General features: G+C 41.9%; 1 protein-coding gene across 8 annotated transcripts in view; it reads right to left on the reverse strand.

The window, feature by feature from the left end:
• The window catches only part of ICA1 (islet cell autoantigen 1), a 92,992-nt gene that overhangs the window by 61,123 nt on the left and 11,307 nt on the right, over positions 1-20,562 (reverse strand). For 4 of the 8 annotated variants that reach the window (XM_060248574.1, XM_060248571.1, XM_060248570.1 and 1 more), the window contains exons 2-6: positions 19,247-19,285; positions 18,739-18,907; positions 15,796-15,868; positions 11,625-11,748; positions 5,496-5,694 (exon numbers count right to left, since the gene is read on the reverse strand). In XM_060248574.1, coding sequence (XP_060104557.1) covers positions 5,496-5,694; positions 11,625-11,748; positions 15,796-15,868; positions 18,739-18,907; positions 19,247-19,263 — 582 coding nt within the window. In that variant the 5' untranslated portion in view covers positions 19,264-19,285. Of the gene's footprint in view, positions 1-5,495; positions 5,695-11,624; positions 11,749-15,795; positions 15,869-18,738; positions 18,911-19,246; positions 19,286-20,562 lie in introns of all 8 variants that reach the window. The other 4 variants (XM_060248567.1, XM_060248568.1, XM_060248569.1 and 1 more) reach the window with 1 other exon arrangement.

Genomic DNA, 20,562 nt, shown 5'->3' on the forward strand with positions numbered 1-20,562 from the left:
CATCAAAATATGAACCGACGGCCTGCTCCTTTGTGAACTGGAATTCAGAAGGAAAACTTGTTCTGCAGCTTTTCAGCTACTGTGATGTTAGGTTTAGGTTTGTTTCCGAGCATTCCCAGAATGCAGCTTGCAAAGTTGTACCCAGATACTTGTGGTGAAATATATTTCATCACAGAAGGAATTTGCTTCTGTGCAAGCTTCATTTAACAGAGCACTCAGTGTGTTATGTGCCATGCAGATGCTTCAAACCTATGGCAATGCTATGAATCTAAAATGTCCTATTAACAGCCTTGCTCACTGAAGGCGTGCCTTCCTTTATTAAGTTAATCCATCTCATACTGGGTCTTCATCTTTTTCTGCTGCCTTCAACTTTTCCTTCCATTATTGTCTTTTCTAGTGTCTTGCCTTCTCATGATGTAACCAAAGTACACTAGCCTCAGTCATTTTCGCAAGTTTTGGCATGGAAAGCACACTACAGAGATGTGCTCTGGTTCAAGCTAAACCCTGTTAAAAAAAAAACCCTGCATTGTTGCAGCTAAGCAACAGCTGTAAAATTAGCTTTCCAAAGGGAATGCCATTAAAAAAAAAAAAAAAAAGGAACAAGCAGGGAAACAAAGCACTTTATAAAAATTCCTTGTCCATAATACTTGAAGGTGAAGCCACTGGGTATATCCTAAGCAACTTATCTCCCCTTCTTGCAGGTCTCAATGCTCCTTGCAATTTTTCTCCTGCAGAGGGAGGAGGAAATTTACAAATTTAGGGCAAGCAGAAATGCTGCTTGCACTAAGAGAATGAGCCTTAGAATCCACCCACAACAGTTTTGCATGTAACTGCAACTTTCTAGTAAAAATGCAAATATGTAAAGAAAAAACGGAGGTTCAAAGAGATACCAAGAGACATCCTTTTAAATGATGTACACATTCTTCCTCTTCTGGCCTAGGGTTTAATGTGTTAAAGAAGACGTGCCACAGTATAAGCCTACTTGAAAGTCATGACACTTCTATCCTAGTTTTAACGTAAGTAAAATGTATTATGTACACATACGGGCCATTCCTGTGGTGAATGATTTTTATTGCTGTATATACTGTGTGCTAAAGCCTTAAATTCTGCATGGCGAAAAGATGAATTTTACAACTTACATAAATTATAAGTATTTGCATGTATTTGCTTACTTTGCCCATTTATTCTTCTTCTAACCACAGAACATGACTATGGTGCCATGTGGGGAACTTAAGCCTTCACCTTCTTCAACTTTCCCCAGACTTCTGGGATTCTGCAAGGCATTTTTTCAAACCTATTTCCAGTCTTCAGGATTTACAAAAGCCAAGATCCTCGGGATGCTGAATTATGTTTCTGAAACTAAATTATTCACTTGCACCAAAAGAACAGTGGCACACTGAGAGCTGTGGTCTGTCAGGATAACTTAAAGTAATGTCTACTGGTATACACACTCTAAGAATTTCATTACTTTGCTAACAAAATGGTTGCCTAATTGAAGAAATGGGAGAGAGTGAATTTATCATTAAGAAAATAAGCCAATATTCCCTTTCTATCCTGCATACCTGACTGATGGCAGCTCTGCTGGATCAACAAACCTCCATCTGCCAGCTATCCTCAATCAACAGGAAGCCTACCATATCTGACTTGATTAAAGTCCAAATATTAGAAGGAGACAGTGAAAATAAAAGCACAGAGAGCAAATGATCCCCCCACCCCATTAAGAAACAAGTGTTCAGTATGCATACAGAAAGGCAGCTCCCACGTTCTCATCAGCCTAATAAGACAACAAGCATGGAATTACTGCTCTAATAAAAGCCATAATTCAGGAAATGTTTAATTGTAAGGATAGTTGCCCCTAGGATTGCCAGACCTCAGTCTGGCCAGGGGATCCCTTGGTCTTCGGGACTTCTACATGCCACCAGCCAGCTGGTTTTGGAGGAACCCTAACCCCCCCCCCCACCCCCCCAAAAATGGTTGTCATGCTTCGGCGGGGAGGGCGGGATATATATGCGAAAATAAATAAATAAATTGTGTGACATCCCTGACACAATGACATCACTTGAAAGTGATGTCATGTTGCTGACATCATGCGGTGACGCTGGGTTTTTTGGACAAATTCTATGGGTTTGCAGCCAAAAAGCCATAAAGGTTTTGCCCAAAACATAGAGTGTCACGTGCAATGTCAGCAACACAATGATGCCGCTTCTGAGTGACATCATCATGCCTTGTGCACTTCACTTCACAAGCCTTCTGGAGCAGCTCCAGAATCCCCCAGCCAGCAGTGAGGTAGGACCTGGCAACCCTGGTCTCCTCCCCCCCTTCATATCTAAAACAAAATATAGGTTAGCTGAGAAGATGAGACTAATAGGTTTGTGGACAGAACAAAGATCAAAACTGCACAGAATATTTGTTTCTTCTGATTTGGCACAGCAAAGGCAAGGCAGAGAACCAAATGTATTAGAACAAAAAGACTGTTTACTTATAATCCAAAAAGCACCTCTGGAATACCTGTGTGCAAACCCATCATAACTTTTTTATAGTCCAATCAATTAGATACATGATGAGAATTAGCAGATCCATTTTCCACTTCTTAAAATGAGATGCTTGTTTCTGATAACTCATTCTTGCTAAACATCTTAATTGCATGGACTGCAGTTGACATATAACATTTAACAGAAGTCCGAAATGTGGCAACATCCTGTGGCAGAGTGGGTTAGATATGGTTCTTGATTTCTGCAACAGCACTGTAAGCTGTTTTTTGGTTATCAAGATGGGAACAAACACCATGACACTAGTGCCATGCAAACAGAGATACTGCTTGCTGGGCAATAAAGTAGTTGAACACAACAATGTTAAAATCATCTCAGAAGTCACTGCGGAAGTGGTACAAACACACTAGTGCTGACTTACTAACTCCAAATGGAGCAGACTTTCAAAATAGTTTTTTTTAATTAATACCTTTTCAATTTATGAAACTTGTCCTCTCTTTTATACTCCCAAAACATGAAAAACTCTATCTGTAACTATATGTTCAGAACTAGCTTCGGGTTTTGTAATAATTTATTGGGGGAACTCCACCAAAGAGTTAGAAATACTGACACCCGCTCAAATAAAAGTACTTTGATGCATCGTACCTTAGGCCAGGTAGTTGTCTACATTTACAATAGTGTGTGCATTAATCTTGAGAGCAGACAAGGAATGCCAGCTAATTTTTCCCCTTCTAGCCCAGTGCTTTGAATAAAACCATTAGTTACATTTAGAAGACAAACCCGTTATGAATACTCCTGTTAAAAATAATATTCTAGTAATATCTTACTTGGCTTATATCAAGAACTATGAAACTAAGTTTAGCAAGATTAATAGTAGGCATGGCTATTACAGATTTTGTTCTCCGAGTACATGCACAATTATCTCCTGAACAAAGACTCAGTCTCCCTTATCCTATAACAAGCCCAAATAATTCAGTAAAATACTGCCACACAGTGGTACATAACAGATTTGCACTTAAGAAGAATAAAAGCAGTGCCTCTTGTCTTTTCAAAACTGCAGAAATCTGAACATGGATCTGCTCATTCTCATCAAGTACCACACATGAGCACCCCCCCCCCCAATATTTCAACCATGAAGTAATGCAGACACCCTCTAATGCTAAAGGATTCACCAGCAACATTTGGTTTCTGGACTGCAGTTAGCCAATTCAAAATCACAGGACATTCGAGCTGGTGACTTTTTGTGTAGCCAGTTCTAAAGGTAAGCTACACAACAAATGCTACACACTCTAAAGCCCAACACTGTAATGTTTCAAACCTTTTTTGGGGGTACTGGCCATTCTAGTTAGTAAGGTCAAGAGTTAAAAAGATCCCCCCTGTGAATGAAACATGTGGCCTCCTCTTAACATTTTCAACACTCTCAGTGATCTACACACACAGCTATAGACCAGCGGCATCAAGTTACACCAGACAACTTCCTTATTGCTCTAGCTGCAAATCCTCTGACCTTCCCCCACTATACACACAGCCAACTAGTTGTACTTATGGGCTCACAAGGCTTTAAAAATGTTTTTCTTTCCCCCAAACCTCCATAGTTTCATATGTTTCCATAGATTCATGGAAGTTTCATATGTATCTTCTCTCACTTATTTGTTTTCTGTTTATTTATTGAAAAAACAAGCATAAATTATATTTTTTCAATGTTTTTCTACTAATAAAATTTAACATAAGATCTAGGCTTGCAACCAAATGCTTTATTTTCATGAATTTTCTATGACCAGAAGGGGAAAAAAAATACTTCAGGCACACTGGATAAGCACTATGCAGATGTTTTTAAAATGCTAATGATACTTCTAATTCATACTTCTAATCTGTAACTGAAAACTGCATCAATGTTTTCAACACTACACTTCAGTGATACAGTTCAGATTTCGGTCACGTAAGCATGAAAATCAAAAATATTTTTGAAGTGTCTGAATACAGATGCCGCAACATGTAAACTATGGAGATCTCCCCTCAAAACTGAACAAGAACTACTTCTCTACCCTCCCCACCCTCTGCATTCTTCCTTTATGCTTTTTCTATTTCCATTCAGTTGATGAGGCCTCATTTTCAAACCCCGCCCCCCCCCAACCTAACCCCCCAACTGGTATCTGGTAAAAGGAATTTTGTTTCTTGAAAGCTTATGCTCCCAACATCTTGTTAGTCTTTAAGGCTCTACTTTTCTGTTGCATGGATACCCTTTGAAACTACCCCCAAACTGTTATCCAGGAGCCTGCACCTGCTGAGTTGAGACTTAGGAATCCCAAACAATGGAAGGTTTTGAAGAGTTGTTGCAACTGGATAAAAAAACCAAACTCTGCTAAAGAAAATATCAGCCTGCTATCAAAAGTCTGCACAGGACATCACTGACTGCTCAAACCCCGACTGATTTCACATTACGCTTGTTCCAGTCTGGGAGCCCTTTTCCCCTTGGAGCTTCTGTCCAATTTCGCACAAGCTGCTGCGGGCCTGCGACTTGCCCTGCTTCTTTCCTGCAGCAAGCAAGATCCTCTGAAAACCAGTTTCTGCTTGCCATGGGAAAGAGGTGGGGCAAGTCACAGCCCCGTGGCAGCTTGTGCAAAATCGGACAGAAGCACCAGGGGGAAAAGGGCTCTGAGACTGGAATAAGCCTAGTAAGAAATCTGTCTCCCTTTCCCTGGGACCCTGAAGAGATGCTTACTTGCTATGCTTTTTGTAAGGGGAGGGGGCAGGAATTATGTAGGTTTTTAAAAGTCATATCTAGTTTGAGTCAGATACTTAGGAAACAATTTCTCACTATTACCTTTCATGGATGAATAATATGTTCTATGCCACATGAACCAATACCTTGCCACATGGAAAAAGAAATTTGTGATTAATATCACAGTGCTGCCTGCTCAATTATATCTTTCTTAGAGGTATCCAGAACATGCTCTATTATTGTCACCAAGTATTGCCATCCAGGAAATTGCTGAAACTTCATACCTTCCTAAACTTCTCCATCTGTTTGTAAAGATCAGGATCCAGTTCCTGAGACACGTCTTTCATCCACAACAATGCTCCTCGATATTCAGTCCGGCACTGCTCCATTCGATTGACAGTCAACCATGTATCAGAAATAGCTCGGTATCTAAATGTCTCCACTTCTTGGTATAGCCTACACAAAGGTGTGCGCAATGCCAACCTGTGGCAAAGATTAAAAAAGATAAACTGAAAGTGTAGAGGACTTTGAAAGCAAACAAAAAGGCTTTTAAAGTCTTATTGTGAGTAGCAACCCAAAGAGAGATACAGAGTCACAGGAATGGAAGCTAATATTAGGAATGGCACCAAACAAAAACCAGAATAGGTAGAAACCTTCAATGCTGAATTCAGAAGGAAACATTTAGGCTTATTTTCTTCAGTACTTTAGACATCATTTCTGAATGAAGGAATTACAACTGTCACCACTTATCCAGCTGATGCCAAACTTTTATCCAGTAGTCATATTTTTAAGTGCCATCCCCCCTTTAAATATTTCTAGAGAAGGTGGCAAGTATAAGAAGAAAATTCAGTTATACTGAACAGGAAGACAATGTGCTATATAGTTTTTCACAGATAAGCAAAACTTCTAATGATAATTTTGGTTTGCAAGCTTTAATTTAAATTAATTCAAACAGCAGTTCTGCCTTTCAACTGCTCCAATGTGTTTTTACTCCTCCCAGTGGTAAAAAAACAGCACTGCTTACTAGAAATCTTTCTGCCATCACTTGAAATAAATGGACTCAATGTTTAAGTACAGCAAGGCTGATTTAGCTAGAAATGAAAGAATTACATCAACATAGACTTCTAAATGCATGGATAACTTGGTCAGAAATTCAACAACTGCCAGCTTAAGGGCAAACATCTAGTGGCATAAAGGTGACTTTCCATTTTGATTTGCTGATTCACATATCATTTATATTAATAGGTGCCTTTATTTGATAGCTAGCTAATTTTGGGGGGATCATTATGGAACTCCCAGTTTCTACCATCTGCTTCACATGCAGATGGTGTCATCCCTGGCAGCTCAATATAAAAAAAGAACCAGGTGATGTGGAAGACCTCTCTACCTGAGACCTTGGAGAACTGCTGTCAGTCAAGAGCTGGCAATACTGGCTTTAACAGACTAATGCTCTGATTCAGTATAAGGCAGCTTTGTGTGAGCAGGCTGCGATAAAGCATGCCAATTCCCCATTATAATTTAAGCAGCGGTTTAAAAAAAAATTATTTCTCCAGCAGTAGAATTTTAAAATACCCTTTTCTTTATGCTTTTGAAGGAACCTCTATCAGACTTTTTTCTTTAACCTGGGAGCGGTAATGGTGCAATGTTACCATCATGTATCTACCCTAAACTTCCTGGAAAGAATTTCTCCATCTTTATATTTGCCCTGGAATTGTTGTGACCCACATCTAAGTATCAAAGCTTGCCTGTTGGTCAAAACAATTTCTAACTAATAGTTTAAACCAAAGGTTAAATACAGCTTCATAAATAAGAGTAAAACCTCATAAATGTAGCCAAAGACATATGAACATATGAAGCTGCCTTATACTGAATCAGACCCTTGGTCCATCAAAGTCAGTATTGTCTTCTCAGACTGGCAGCGGCTCTCCAGGGTCTCAAGCTGAGGTTTTTCACACGTATTTGCCTTTCACACCTATTTTTTGGAGATGCCAGGGATTGAACCTGGGACCTTCTGCTTCCCAAGCAGATGCTCAACCACTGAGCCACCGTCCCTCCCCTAAAAGACTTTTTAAAAGTTATGTTTTGCATCTTTTCCTAAGGTGTAGCTGAGATGTTATAGCCCTCATTTCTTTGGGCAACCTGTTCAATTGAAGTGAGGCCATCACTGAAAAAGCCCTCATTGGAGCTGCCACAGATCCTACTTCCCTCGCAGAGGGGACGGTCAGTATTCTGCAGGGAGGAGAAGCCAATTCTCATTGACTGGTAAGAGAAAGGCTGCTCAGTGAGTATGCAAATCCTAGGCCATATAGTGTTTTAAAGGCTGAAAGTAGCATCTTGAATTTAACCCAGAAACAGTTCCCCCTAATCCCACCTTCTAAGTGGAGCAATTTTTCTGCAAGGACAGCCCTATGCAAAATGAGTTGCAGTAGCCTTAGGGTTACAGAAGCATGGATCAGTATGGCCAGATCAACTGGATCCTGGGGAATGTGCCACTTCAGAGAAAGATTTAACCAGAAAAATGCATTCCTAGCAATACCGTCATCCTGCTTCTCTAGCCATAATCCATCAATTTCAAGGGTACGTCATTCAAAATTGGTACAGCAACTCCTCCCATAGAATCTGTTTTTCAAGCTGCATCACTGCCATCTGTTTTAACCTCATTCTTCCTTACCTATCTGACCACTGCCTTCCAAGCAGCACCCAGGCAAAGCCTGCCTTTGCCTGACAGGGAGGTAGGTAAATTTTCTCAAAAGTGTCTGGACATATGGATTTCCTCACAAGAATCCTACTGTGAATAGGTAGCTTTGTGCCTGCATAAGGAGGAGCAGAAGGGTTTCTACAGTTGCCCCTTGACCCCCCAACCACTGAGACCCATGTCTTTGTGTACCCCAAGATCATTTTATCTTGCAAAGTTGGAGGCTTGGATGAAATCATATTTTGATATCAAGGCAGGGACTCTCGATCCAGGAATGTATTTCCCCAGGCACTTTCAAGAGAAAGTAGCCTGCCTACTTGAGAATTCCAGAGACACATTAATCAATTCAAGGCTCTTTTGTGTGATCCTCTAGCAACTCCACATCCTGGCCATGATCAATGACCAAGGGTCATTGCAGGACAGAGGATGTCAGAATCTCCTTCACTATTACAATGTAGCTTTCTTCTAGAAATTCAATCAAGAGCCCAGGAAGGGTCATCAGTCAATCTGCTAGCCAATGTCATCTAGTCAAGAGGCACAACTACCACAACTGTCCAACAAGCAACCAGACACTCCTTCTTTCTCCATCACCTACAGGTACCCCCCCATAACTAGTTTGAATTAGCCAATGGCCACTTACATTCTGACCCTTTCATTAATGATATCTCATATCCTAAAGTTTTATCAGTACTGTGCAAGCCAAATTTCACCAATAGCAGCAAGACCCTGAAGTCTGGGCCCAATGCCATTATGGATTCTAGTTCTCAACCAGTTTTGGCCTATAGCATTATTTTGCCTATGAATGCCATCAGGGCTTTTTTGTAGCAGGAACTCCTTTGCATATTAGGCCACACACTCCTGATGTAGCCAATCCTCCAAGAGCTTACAGGGCTCTTAGTACAGGACCTACTGGAAGCTCCAGGACGATTGGCTACATCAGTGGTGTGTGGCCTAATATGCAAAGGAATTCCTGCTACAAAAAAAGTTCTGCATGCCATAAATCCAAGTGTATATAAAAGGCAAGTCATGGTCCTCATTTTTTTGTAGTTGGTTCTGCTCTCAAGCCTTGATTAAGGACTCCTTCCTTTTGTATCCCAAAAACCCTTCCCCATTTACCTTTGTATCTTCCAATCCCTTTCTGGCCAACCCCTACAATTCCCTCTTCTCTTTTGGCAGTTTTCTGTGAACTAGGCATGAAAGAGGAACACCATTTGGGCCAACAATAACTTTAACTGGGTTAAAGAAATACAACACTAGGACTGGACAACAGTGAATGTTTTTTTATTAGACTGCCACAAGTAAATTGCTATAGCTGAATAATTCAATTTTGTTTCCTTATATGGCTGCCATTTTGCTTTCTCTTTTCAATTCTGCAGGGGTCAAATAGCTTACTCTCTGGTTAAGTATTTGTTTCTTCTTCTTCTGCCTTTCCCTGTAAGACTTATTGCATCAGGCTGGAAACTTTGTAAACAAAGGCCTCAAACTTGGGCAGTGTCCTAAATTTACATATGTAGAGGAAACCCTTTATGTGCTTGTCCTGACATGGGGACTGTCCTAACATGGGGACAGAAAATACAGCCCTGCTGCTACCTTAACAGCCTTATATGAATTTCAGAGATGAAATTAGTTGTACATGTAAGCAGGAAACTCCTTTATTCCCCCCACAAATATTTCTGTAGAGTTAAGTAAATTGCTCTCATTTTGTGCAGAGATCTCTTATTTTAGGCTATTAATTCCTGGCATTGCAGCCTTCATGGCTGAAAATGCTCTCTTAAGAGTCAAGAAAGTTAGGCATTTCATTAAAAGATTTTGGTACTTCTATTGATCATTCACTCTGGAGATATCATAAACATTATCAGCAATCACCGTATCCAGGAAATGCACTAGTCTAAAGCAGTGCTTTGAAAAATCTGAGCAGATGTCCCATGTTATTCTCATAATCCTATTCCACTTCTCTCGATCAGAAAAGGATCCTTCCTGAACTGTGCCTAGAATGACATTCAGCTATTCGTCATGTTAACAATGAAGTTGTTGGCTATTCGGCAAGCTATCAATGAAGCTTTGAGTTTCCAGAATGTGCAGTTAGCATCCTGACATCCCAGCCCCTAGATGGGGCTCTGATTAGCAGGACATCTAGGATCAGATACAGATGAATTATCTGCTGAGATGAAACCAATGTTTTAAATTGTTGGTTGGTGACAACTCCTGGCTTTAATGCCCTAGAGTCCAGAAACTGGCTCCTCTTTGTCAGAAGAGACCAAAAACTGGGAAGGAACTCTTTTCTCAAACGTGATAACTTATGAAGAGATAAGAGATAACTGGAAAGAAGAGATAACTTATGAATGGAAAGAATAACTCTTTTCCTGTCTGTTCTACAAATGAACAAGAAGCCAAGGACAAACAGGCATGGAAAAGTTAGAAACAGGACAGACAATAAATAATTTCAGAGAGGATCAGAGCTGAACAAAGCAAAGAGGGTCTGGAGGGGTGAGAAATCTCCAAAAAAACAAGACTAGGGAATAGCCAAGAAGGGTTGTTGACCAGCCACCCAGCAGCCTCTTTCTGCTTCGTAAAAACATAAGAAAAGTCATAAGAACATAAGATCAGAGCAGTAGTCCTTCTAGTCCAGCATCCTGTCTCACACGGTGGCCAACCAGTTCCCCTGTTGTTGGCCAACAACAGGGCATAAAAATCAAGGCCTTCCCCTCCTGGATCTGGGATTCTAAGGATTAATGCTTCTGAATTAGGGATGCCAGCCTCCCCATGGGACCTAGGGATCCCCTAGAATTACAGCTTATCTCCAGACTACAGAGATCAGTTTACCTGGAAAAAATGGACACTTTGGAGGATGTACTTCATGGCATGGTGCCCCACTGAGGTCTCTGTCTTCCCCAGGGTCTATCCCCAAATCTCTAGGGCAGGGGTCCCCAACCCCCAGGCCGCAGACCGGTACTGGCCCATGGCGCTGTGCAGCCTCACTGCCCCACCCTCCCACAGTGACACACAGCTTCACCACCCTGCTTCCTCCATTTTCACAATTTTAAGGCCTGAGAAGGGATCTTCAAAGGCTGACCGCCCCTGCTAATCAGCTCATCACTGGGGAAAACTGCAGCAACAGCGGCGAGTGACCTGCTGAAAAAGTGGCACTGCCCTTGCCTCCTCCCCACTTCCTTCCTGGGTGTGGGAAGGAAGTAGGGAGGAGGCAAGGCAGCGCCGCTTTTTCAGCCAGTTGCTCGCCGCTGCGGTTTTCTCTGTTGATCAGTTGATTGGCAGGGGAGGTGGGTCGGCCTTTAAAGAGTCCGGAAGGCACTTCACTGCCCCTTCCCGGGCCTTAAAATTGTGAAAAATGGAGGGAGGAGGCACTGCAGAGGGGGGGGGGGCGGGGAGGCTGAATGTGGTACTCCCACTCTTCCGGCCCTGGGGCCACGGTGGGCAGGCTGGCCCTGAGACTGGTCCCTGGTACCAAAAAGATTTGGGGGCCACTGCTCTAAGGGTTTCCCAACCTGAACCTAGCAATCCTACCCACCATCCCCCATTGATGGCAAGGGTGGACTTGGCAACTCTACTCTGAATGTGCAAATTCTTCCTTTTACATGGGTTTCTGGAAGTCAAAGCCAAGAAAGCAGAGAATATTGTGGTCTTGTATGGGTTTTCCAAGGCAGGATAAGGCAAAGGAGACTAATCCTTACACAACATCTCAGTAACAGATCAAACATACCTTTGTTGAGAAGAAAAGCACAGGGCCTTTCCTGTAGCTTGCATCATTTTGCCTGCTCTAGTTTTATCCTGAGAACCTTGTGCTCGGAGAAATTTTCCCAATTCATTTTCTTCTTGAGACAGAACTAAACACACACACACACAAAATTACCAAATATAGGTAAGAACAACACTCTGCATTTTGTAAGCAAGACAAACAATTCTGTGGCCTCCAAGAAACACAGAATAACCTTCCACTCTCACTTTGCAATTTCCAATTAACCTTCATGCATCTCCTGCACTTACGAAACAGAAGATCAGATTCACTTCAGCACATCACTTCAATGTAATGTAACAAGAACTGCAAAATGACCCCTACACTGAAAAGGCAACAGGAGAATGTGCTATTTCTTGCTTGAATAGAAGTATTCGCTTGATGGGAGCAGATGAAGTAGACTACTGTGACCTGACTACAATACCTCTCAACTGAACTGAATGCTGATTTAAAAAGCGTAGCCATCTTGCTTTCTAATTATCTTCCCTCTGTATAAATATTGGCCCATGAAAACTCTTATTATGAAGATTTGATTCTACAGCAGTGTTTCCCATTTGCAGGGTTGTGACCCGGTACCGGGCCACGGAAGCCTCACTACCGGGTCACAAGAAAAGCCAAAGCTAGCCCCGCCCCATCTCTGTGCTGTGCAGAGAAGAGCTGGGCTGCCTCTCCTTCCTTCTCCCCCACTCCCAGTGTTTGAGAGAAAAGCTAGCATCCACTGGCACTTTAGACCCATGAAGTGTTCTTCAAGGTATGAGCTTTCATGTGCCTTGCAGTATGTTCTTTGGGGAGATTTCCCCGGGAGGCTTGGGCGGCAAAGAAAGGTGTGCGTGTTTTTTTCAGCTGGGAGGGGCAGGGAGTGGGCATTCCAGTAGCTATTTTTTTTTTTTACCAAATGACCCCTGGGCAGAATTGTTGCTGGCTGGAGTCATCTGATGGTGAGGAAGGCTTTTTTTTCTTTGCCCCCCTCCTTCCCTTCCTTCCTTCCTTCCTTCCTTCCCCTGCAAGTGATGCTCTGTCTGTATTCTTGGTGCTGGGAGGGGGGGAAGCAACAGTGGGAGGACTTCTAGTGCCCTGGCCCCACTGGTGGACATTCTGGTGCTTTTTGGGCATTGTATGAGGGAATTTTGGACTGGATAGTCCACGGGCCTGATCCAACATGGCTCCTCTTATGTTTATGTTCTTTCTTTCCATGTCTTTCTTTTCCTTTCCTTTCCTTTCCTTCCATTTCTTTCTTTCCCTTTCTTTCCTTTTCTCTTTCTTTCTTTCCTTCCATTTTTACTGGATGACACTTTTCTGTTCATCATACTATTGCTGCAGACTAGGAGCTCTGCCAATGAAAAGTTGGCACCCCCAGTTGTAACCAGGTGGCCTTTTATGAGATTTCTGTGTGAGTGAGTGAGAGTAAGAGGTGTGGGGCAGAGAGAGATTATTGGAGATTACTGCAGTATATCTCAACAGCACTGGAAGAGAAGGTACTGTGAACTTGGCACCATTTTACTGGTCCTGCTTTTAACAGCTGTCTGACACCAAAATTAAACTCCTCCTGTAGATATTAAAAAGGATGAAAGTAGTTCACTGGCTAAGTATCTGCACAACAGGTTGCTTTTAAAGGCATGGGAAACATAGCCAGTAGAAAGCTGCAAGCCCCTCATAAATATCCTTTTTGGGATAACTGCAGAAAAGCTTGTATGAACTTCATATAACTTGAAATTAATTCATTAATTGCAATACAATTCTCTGCTACCTTTTACAGCAATTTCCCTGTGTTCCAACCAAAGAAAAGTATGAAAAATAGCTGTCAAAAGATTTTCTTGAAACCAAGCAAGCTTGGTTGTAGCTTGAGGCAGGGTTCCAGTAGTAGGAGCTGAAGGAAGGGCCTACTAAATGTGTCAGCATATTTTGAGGTAGAGCAGCTGCCAGGGCCCAGTGTGGGTGGTACACAGTGCTGGCATTCCTGATGGCAATGGCAACAGCACTCCCAATTGCATACACTGGCCAGTGCTGTCGAGGAAGGGATGTGTAGGTGGTGCAGGCAATTGAACATGGGCATTAGGAGTACTTGCAAGCTAGAGAAGAATACACAAACAGGTGCATGCAGGTGTGGGGGTGAAAAGAGAGGACCGCCCACTTTCCACCGCCATTTTGGCTCAGCATGAATTTCAGAGAGATTTTTCTGAAACTGAATTTACTTCCGAAGAAGAGGCAGGCTTGGGGGAGTGCCCTGGAAGTGACAACATAGAAAAAGGTGGAGTTTTGGTTCAGTGTGCCCCGGAAGTGACATCACTTGGTCCTTGACACCACAGGAAAGGACATAATTCCTGTCTCCCGGCTCCACCCCCAAAGTCTCCTGGCTCCACCCCCAAATTTTAGTGGGCCACGAAGGAGAAGTGTAAAAATAACCGGGCCACGGGAAAGAAATGTTTGGGAAACCCTGTTCTACAGGATATTTTTTTAATTGAGCACTGATTGCGTGTTTCTAAAAACACAAGGGCAGAACATTTTCTTTGGCCCTAGGCCACACAGAGGAGGAAACAGAAAAGAACAAGAGTTCAGTTGCACCTTAAAGACTATCAGGGCTTTTTTTGTAGAAAAATCCCATCAGGCACTCATTTGCATATTAGGCCACACCCCCTGACATCACCATTGTTTCACATAGGGATTTTTGTAGAAAAAGCTCAGCAGGACCTCATTTATATATTAGGCCACACTCCCTGGCACCAGCCAGCTGGAACTGCGTTCCTGTCTGTTCCTGTTCAAAAAAAGCCCTGAAGACTAATAACATTTGTGGTAGGATATGAGCTTTCATGAGTCACTGCTCACTTCTTCAGAAGTGAGCAGTGACTCTTGAAAGCTCCTATCCTATCACAAATGCTGTTAGTCTTTAAGGTGCAACAAACTCTTTTCATCTGCTACAGACAAACATGTCTACCCATCTTCATCTGTCCCCAGAGGAGGGATTGAAACGGGCCAACTCAGACATTACAAGGGCAACATGTGAAGAGCCTTCAAAGAGCTTGCTGTATGTTTTTTAAATCAAAACAGCTGCAAGAGCTCATACTTTTAAGTGGAGGAACAGTAAAGGACAGACAAGCTGCTTAATTCTTTCTCCTTCCTTTATTTATCAGCTCAGAACAGTCTTCACTACATTATTTTTATGCCTGCAGAAACAAAATTACAAAAAACTCATTTTTCCCAGATTGCATGTAAGAAAGCAATTTAGAGGGGAGCAATTTTAAGTGAGTAGAAAAGATTTATTTCCCTACTCTTTCACTTCAAATGGCAGCCTCTGCGGCTGCTTTTCAGCTTTAAAAACTGCAAATTGTTACCTGACCATTCACACATCTCCTGCATGGCATTCACTTTAGCTTAGGGTTGCCATTCCCCCAGCGGTGCTGGGGAAACCCTTGATTTTGGGGCTTTTGAAGCCCCACCTCCAAACAGAGTTGTTGCCTCATGACTCTCCAATGTGATGACATCACCCAGAAGTGAGATGCCATTGAGTCGAAAACATAATGCAGGGATGTGCCAGTATTTGGGCATGCTCTATTGTTTTGAGGCTGAAAAAACCATAGAGTTTGCCCAAATACCAGAGTGGCCCCACCACAATGACACACCAGCCAGAACACCCACCAAAGTCCCCTGCTCCAGCAAAAGTAAGACCTGGCAGCCCTATTCTGGCTATGTTTCCCTACTCTTTTCAATGTAATATCACACTTGGGACATTTTTCATTAGCTCTAAGAAGTGTTTGTCCAGATTAGAAGGGGTAACTTTGAAACTTGGGAAGACATAAATAATTTTAATAGAAACCTGACATAAATAATTTTAGTATAAACCTGGAATTCTGATGAAAGTTGCAGCTGTTCCACTTTTTTTTTGCCGTCAAGTCGTAGCCAATTTATGACAAGCCCCATAAAGCTTTCAAGGCAAGAGACATTTACAGGTGGTTTGCTGCTGCTGCCTGCCTCTGTGTAAGCACCCTGGTATTCCTCAGTGGTCTCCCATCTGAATAATAACTCTGCTTGGCTTCCAAGATCTGACCAGATTGGGCTAGCCTAGGCTATCCAGGTCAGGGCATTCCACAATTATAGCTGATTAAGTCTGACTGAAAACAGAGCTACAATTAAAAATACTTACAACAAATCCTTTTTTGATATAGTTCAATTGCTTTAAGTAAATCCATACACGTCCTCTGAATTGAATGGAAAAGCTGAAATGAAAAGTAAAATACAAAAAGTAAAAGTAAAATACAAGCTAACTATTGTATAAGTGTTGTTCAAACATAGAAAAGAAAAAGACACTCCCTGCATACACACATAGTATGGAAATTAAGGTGGCAGCTGTTGGGGGAGGGAAGGTAGTATGAGCTAAATCATAAGTACCCAGAATCTTCTCTTATGCTTGTTTCTCTTAAGCTTTTTTTTTTTAAATTTTACAATGTCCTTTTGAAAAAAAAGAAAGAAAAACACTGAATTGTATGAGCCTTTGTTGAGAACACTACATGGCAAAATTGTGTGTGTGTGTGTTTCCTCCCTTTCTGCAAAAAAATTAATGTGCACCAGACAGAAGGGCAGATTTTGTGGATCAGGGTCATAAGCACATTCACCAATTTTCTTGCATATCAACATAAGCAGAGGTGAGGACAGTGATAATTTGTTCTTGTCAGGAGGATACCAAATGATTTTTATTTCAACTGCTTTGTTCATGCCCCTAATTTCAACTGAGATTTTAGCTCTGTATAATCTGAGTCTGATTAGTGATTCTATAAAGAATCAGTCTATGGAGTATTTTGGGGCTAATGTGTACCAATTTACTTTATAGGGGGATTAGCATGTTTTCCCATTTGAATCTTTCCTTCATTTGGGGAGCATGTATCTTTATAACAACATGTATAAAGTCAAAATGTCTCTGAGGTGAGGTGAGGCTTACTTGCTCAGCTGCTGTGGGAAAGATTGAGTCAAGGTTGCTTTTTTGAGATAAGAAACTATACATGGTTTGTGAAGGGGAATGTAATATACCACCTTTTTGTGATCAAATGCAAAATTATTTTGTGTGTTTGTTTTAAGGGATGTTCAAGAATCTAAAATAGGAGTTCTTAATTGGAGAGATTCAGACTGAGCTGGCGATAAGAAATTAAGGGAAGGTTATGCATGTGAAAATAAGAGCCTCGTGGCACAGAATGGTAAAGCTGCAGTACTGCAGTTGGAGCCCTCTGCTCACGACCTGAGTTCGATCCCAGCGGAAGCTGGTTCAGGTAGCCGGCTCCAGGTTGACTCAACCTTCCATCCTTCCGAGGTTGGTAAAATGAGTACCCAGCTTGCTGGGGGGAAAGTGTAGATGACGGCGGAAGGCAATGGCAAACCACCCCGTAAAAAGTCTGCCATGAAAACGTGAAAGCAACGTCACCCCAGAGTTGAAAACGACTGGTGCTTGCACAGGGGACTACCTTTACCTTTTTATGCATGTGAAACAGCCTGACAGAACAATGCCAGGACAGAGCATTTATGCTCAGAAGGAAATCTAAATAGAGCTGCCAAGCTCCTGCTGGGGGCAGGGGATCCCCTGCCCTGGGGGGCCCCAACCCGCTGGCAGGGAGCAGGCTGCCAGGGGGATCCCTGCCTCTGAAGAGCCCCATTGGCGTGAGCCATCCCTTGTGTGATGTCACCCAGAAGTGATGTCACCGCACTGGGGACATCGTGACGGGGACACTCTAGGACTCGCTCTAAAAACTCTATGGTACCATGTAGTTTCACCAGAAATCGTAGCGTGTTTCTGGTGTGATGCTCTAGGATTCATGATAAAACTCTATGGCATCATAGAGTTTTTAGAGTGAGTCCTAGAGAATCCTTAGTGTGATGTCCCTGGAGCGATGATGCCACTTCTGGGTGATGTCATTGTGCTGCACAAGCTGCGTGTGCAAGGAACAAGTCTCCCACTGCAACAGTGGAGGGACCTGACAACCCTAAATCTGAACCACTGCTCATACTTTATGCTTTTGTAAACCAAAGGCTAAAAAACTTAAGAGTCATCCTCTGACACAGATACTCAGCCATGTTTACAATAAAGACATTCATTGCCAGGAATGTGATGCCACAGCTTTCAAAAGGTGTAACTAAGATTGTAGGTTGAATATAAATAGGTAAAATGTCATTCCAAAGTTAGTCTGAGGCCAAGAAGCAAATGCTTAAGCTATCCAGGCCTTCAAAGAGGAGATTTACATTGGTTTTTAAAGTTTCTCAACAGTCAAGTGGTTACAAGAAACCAGGGTTTTATTTGTAACAGGAACTCCTTTGCATATTAGGTGACACCCCCAATGTAGCCAATCCTCCAAGAGCTTACAGTAGGCCCTATAAGAAGAGCCCTGAAAGCTCTTGAATGATTGGCTACATCAGGGATCTGTAGCCTAATATGCAAAGAAGTTCCTGCTACAAAAACAGCTCTGCAAGAAACAGTAACAGTTAATTCCAAAGGAATTGTGATATGCATTTTTTGCTATGGCTGCTAATTACGCAATACAGTCAAGCTATTTTTTAATTTCTCTTTTCCTCAACCATGGGGGATATGCATTAAAACTTTAAATGTATTTTCACTGTGGGAAAATATCAGCTGGGCATCCACAAGGACACACTAAGGAGAATTAAAATAATGGCCAAGATCACACACATCCATGACCACAGTCTTGAAAGTTGGCAGAATTCTGTGCATCTCACTGAGTTATTCATTTCAGTTGCATCCTGATTTTCCTTAAAGGAGTGGAGAGCAGTTTTATTTTCATCACTCTGGCCGGTAAGTTATCAGAGATGCAAAGGTTGTGTATGTGCTGAGTGGGTAATTGGGTGTGTTTACAGATTTCTCCTTCTATTGCAGTCCCATAACTTCCATAAAATGCCATCCTGAAAAGTGCCCCTGTTCTGGTTGGTAGCTTTCCAGGGGTTGAAGGAAGTTGCAGAAAACAATATAGGGTTTCACCATACGATGCATCCATTGGCCTCTGGATCACAGCTCAAGTTAGCTTTCTTGATATTCTTTCAAAAGAGGTTTTTCCATTTGGGGAGGGAAGTTCCTGGTTTGCACACATACCTCCAGCTTTGCATCAAGATCTGCATCAGAGGCTACCACATGTTCATCTTCCTTCTTTCCTGTGACTTTGATAAGAGTTTGTTTTGTTTTCCAGTATTTTTGCTGCATTTTATTGACTACAGACTTTTCTTGGCCTTGGGCATATCGGTCATAAAGTTCCCTTGAATAGCTGCTGAGCATTAAAGAGAAGAATTAAACAGACCAAAATTAGTAGATAAATATTATGACATCTAAATAATGCATATATTATATAGTCAGATAAATTTAATGTAATATCTATGCCCACATTTATGCCCCTTGAATTTAAGTTTACATTGTTTTACAATGACTTGCATGTTCCACCCCCTTTGCTATTAAAATCACCATCACAAACTTCCCAGGCTGCCTACATTTATGGCTCTAAATGCAATATTATACAGCCAATATGTTGTCTTTACCAGTTTTGGGAAATAACAGGCTATAATTTTATTCATGCTACAGATCTACATACACAAACAAATTTACTTACTATCTATGGCTGTCCATGTTTCTTAATTTTCTTCAAGCACTAAGATTTAAGAAAAAGACATGATTAAAATTATTACTGACATTAACAAATCAAAGTCTTTGGGATGAGGCAGGTCTAGGACTAAACATACTAGCTAAATAGATTTAAAATCACTGATCCTTACATAAAAATAAAACAAAAGTCCAATGGCACTTTAAAAACTAAGTTTATTTCAAAGTGAGAGTCCAGTGACACCTTTAAGACTAACCAAGTTTTATTCAGTTCAGGTGCCAATGGACTCTCACTTTGTTCTACTGCTTCAGACCAACACAGGTACTCACCTGGACCAAAGTTTATTTCAATGCATGTTTTTCTGAGTCAGATCTGACTTCAGTGAACTCTGACTCAAGAAAGCTTATGCTGGAATAAACTTTGTTAGTCTTAAAGGGCAGCTGGATTTATAAACTAAGACAACTACACCTCTGGAAAACAGTACATCAGTTCCTCATCCAATATAATGAAGTATGTTGCAGCAAACGCACAGCAGTAGATTCTACAGTACACTCTGAATGAAATGCTTATTACAGCTATCCCTGTCCTCAGAACTCATTCTCTGACATGGTACAGCCTTCTCCTCTGGCCAACTGAGATTTCCCTTTCCTCTGAAGCAACAGGTTTTAATTTGAGAAGTATTCCTGTCATCTCTTTCAAATAATCTTCTTCACCATTTTCTGTTCTTGCATTCCAACCATCATAAAAATCCAGTAATATTGTATTGGTTAGGATTGCTTTGTCATGAAACTCACCAAGTGACCATGGGTTGGGATTTGAGAGGACCTAGGTAGACAGTTCATATCGCCAGCTCCCCACCCTTGCCACCCTTTCCATCTACCTGTGTGTCTCCCACCAGACTGTACATCCTTCCCCTTTTCACAAGGTCTCCTGAAGCCTGTTCTTAACAGCCACCTGCATCACATTTTCCTTCATTGACAGAACTGCCTGGTGTGCAGCTGGTGATGCTCCAGCTGTAGCCATGAGGAGTGTCTCCACTGTGCACTACCTGCATGTACCTCCCCATCAGTACTGGGAAACTTGGCACATGGGTGGTGGAGCACTTGGAAGTGAATGGGTGGGGAAGGGCATATGGGCAGGTGGGAGGGAGATGTGGAGGGGTCAGTCAGATGTCCTGGACTCTAGAAATTGCCCCACCTCAGGGCATGCTGATGCCAGTTCTATGGGCAATCAAATCCATATTAACAAACAAATCTTTATTACTTACTTGACATTTAGTTGAATGCTAAAAATGTGACAAAATATGTTTAAATAACAAGATTACT

Source organism: Heteronotia binoei, chromosome 10, assembly GCF_032191835.1.
Source record: "Heteronotia binoei isolate CCM8104 ecotype False Entrance Well chromosome 10, APGP_CSIRO_Hbin_v1, whole genome shotgun sequence".
Classification (NCBI taxonomy): Eukaryota; Metazoa; Chordata; class Lepidosauria; order Squamata; family Gekkonidae; genus Heteronotia; species Heteronotia binoei.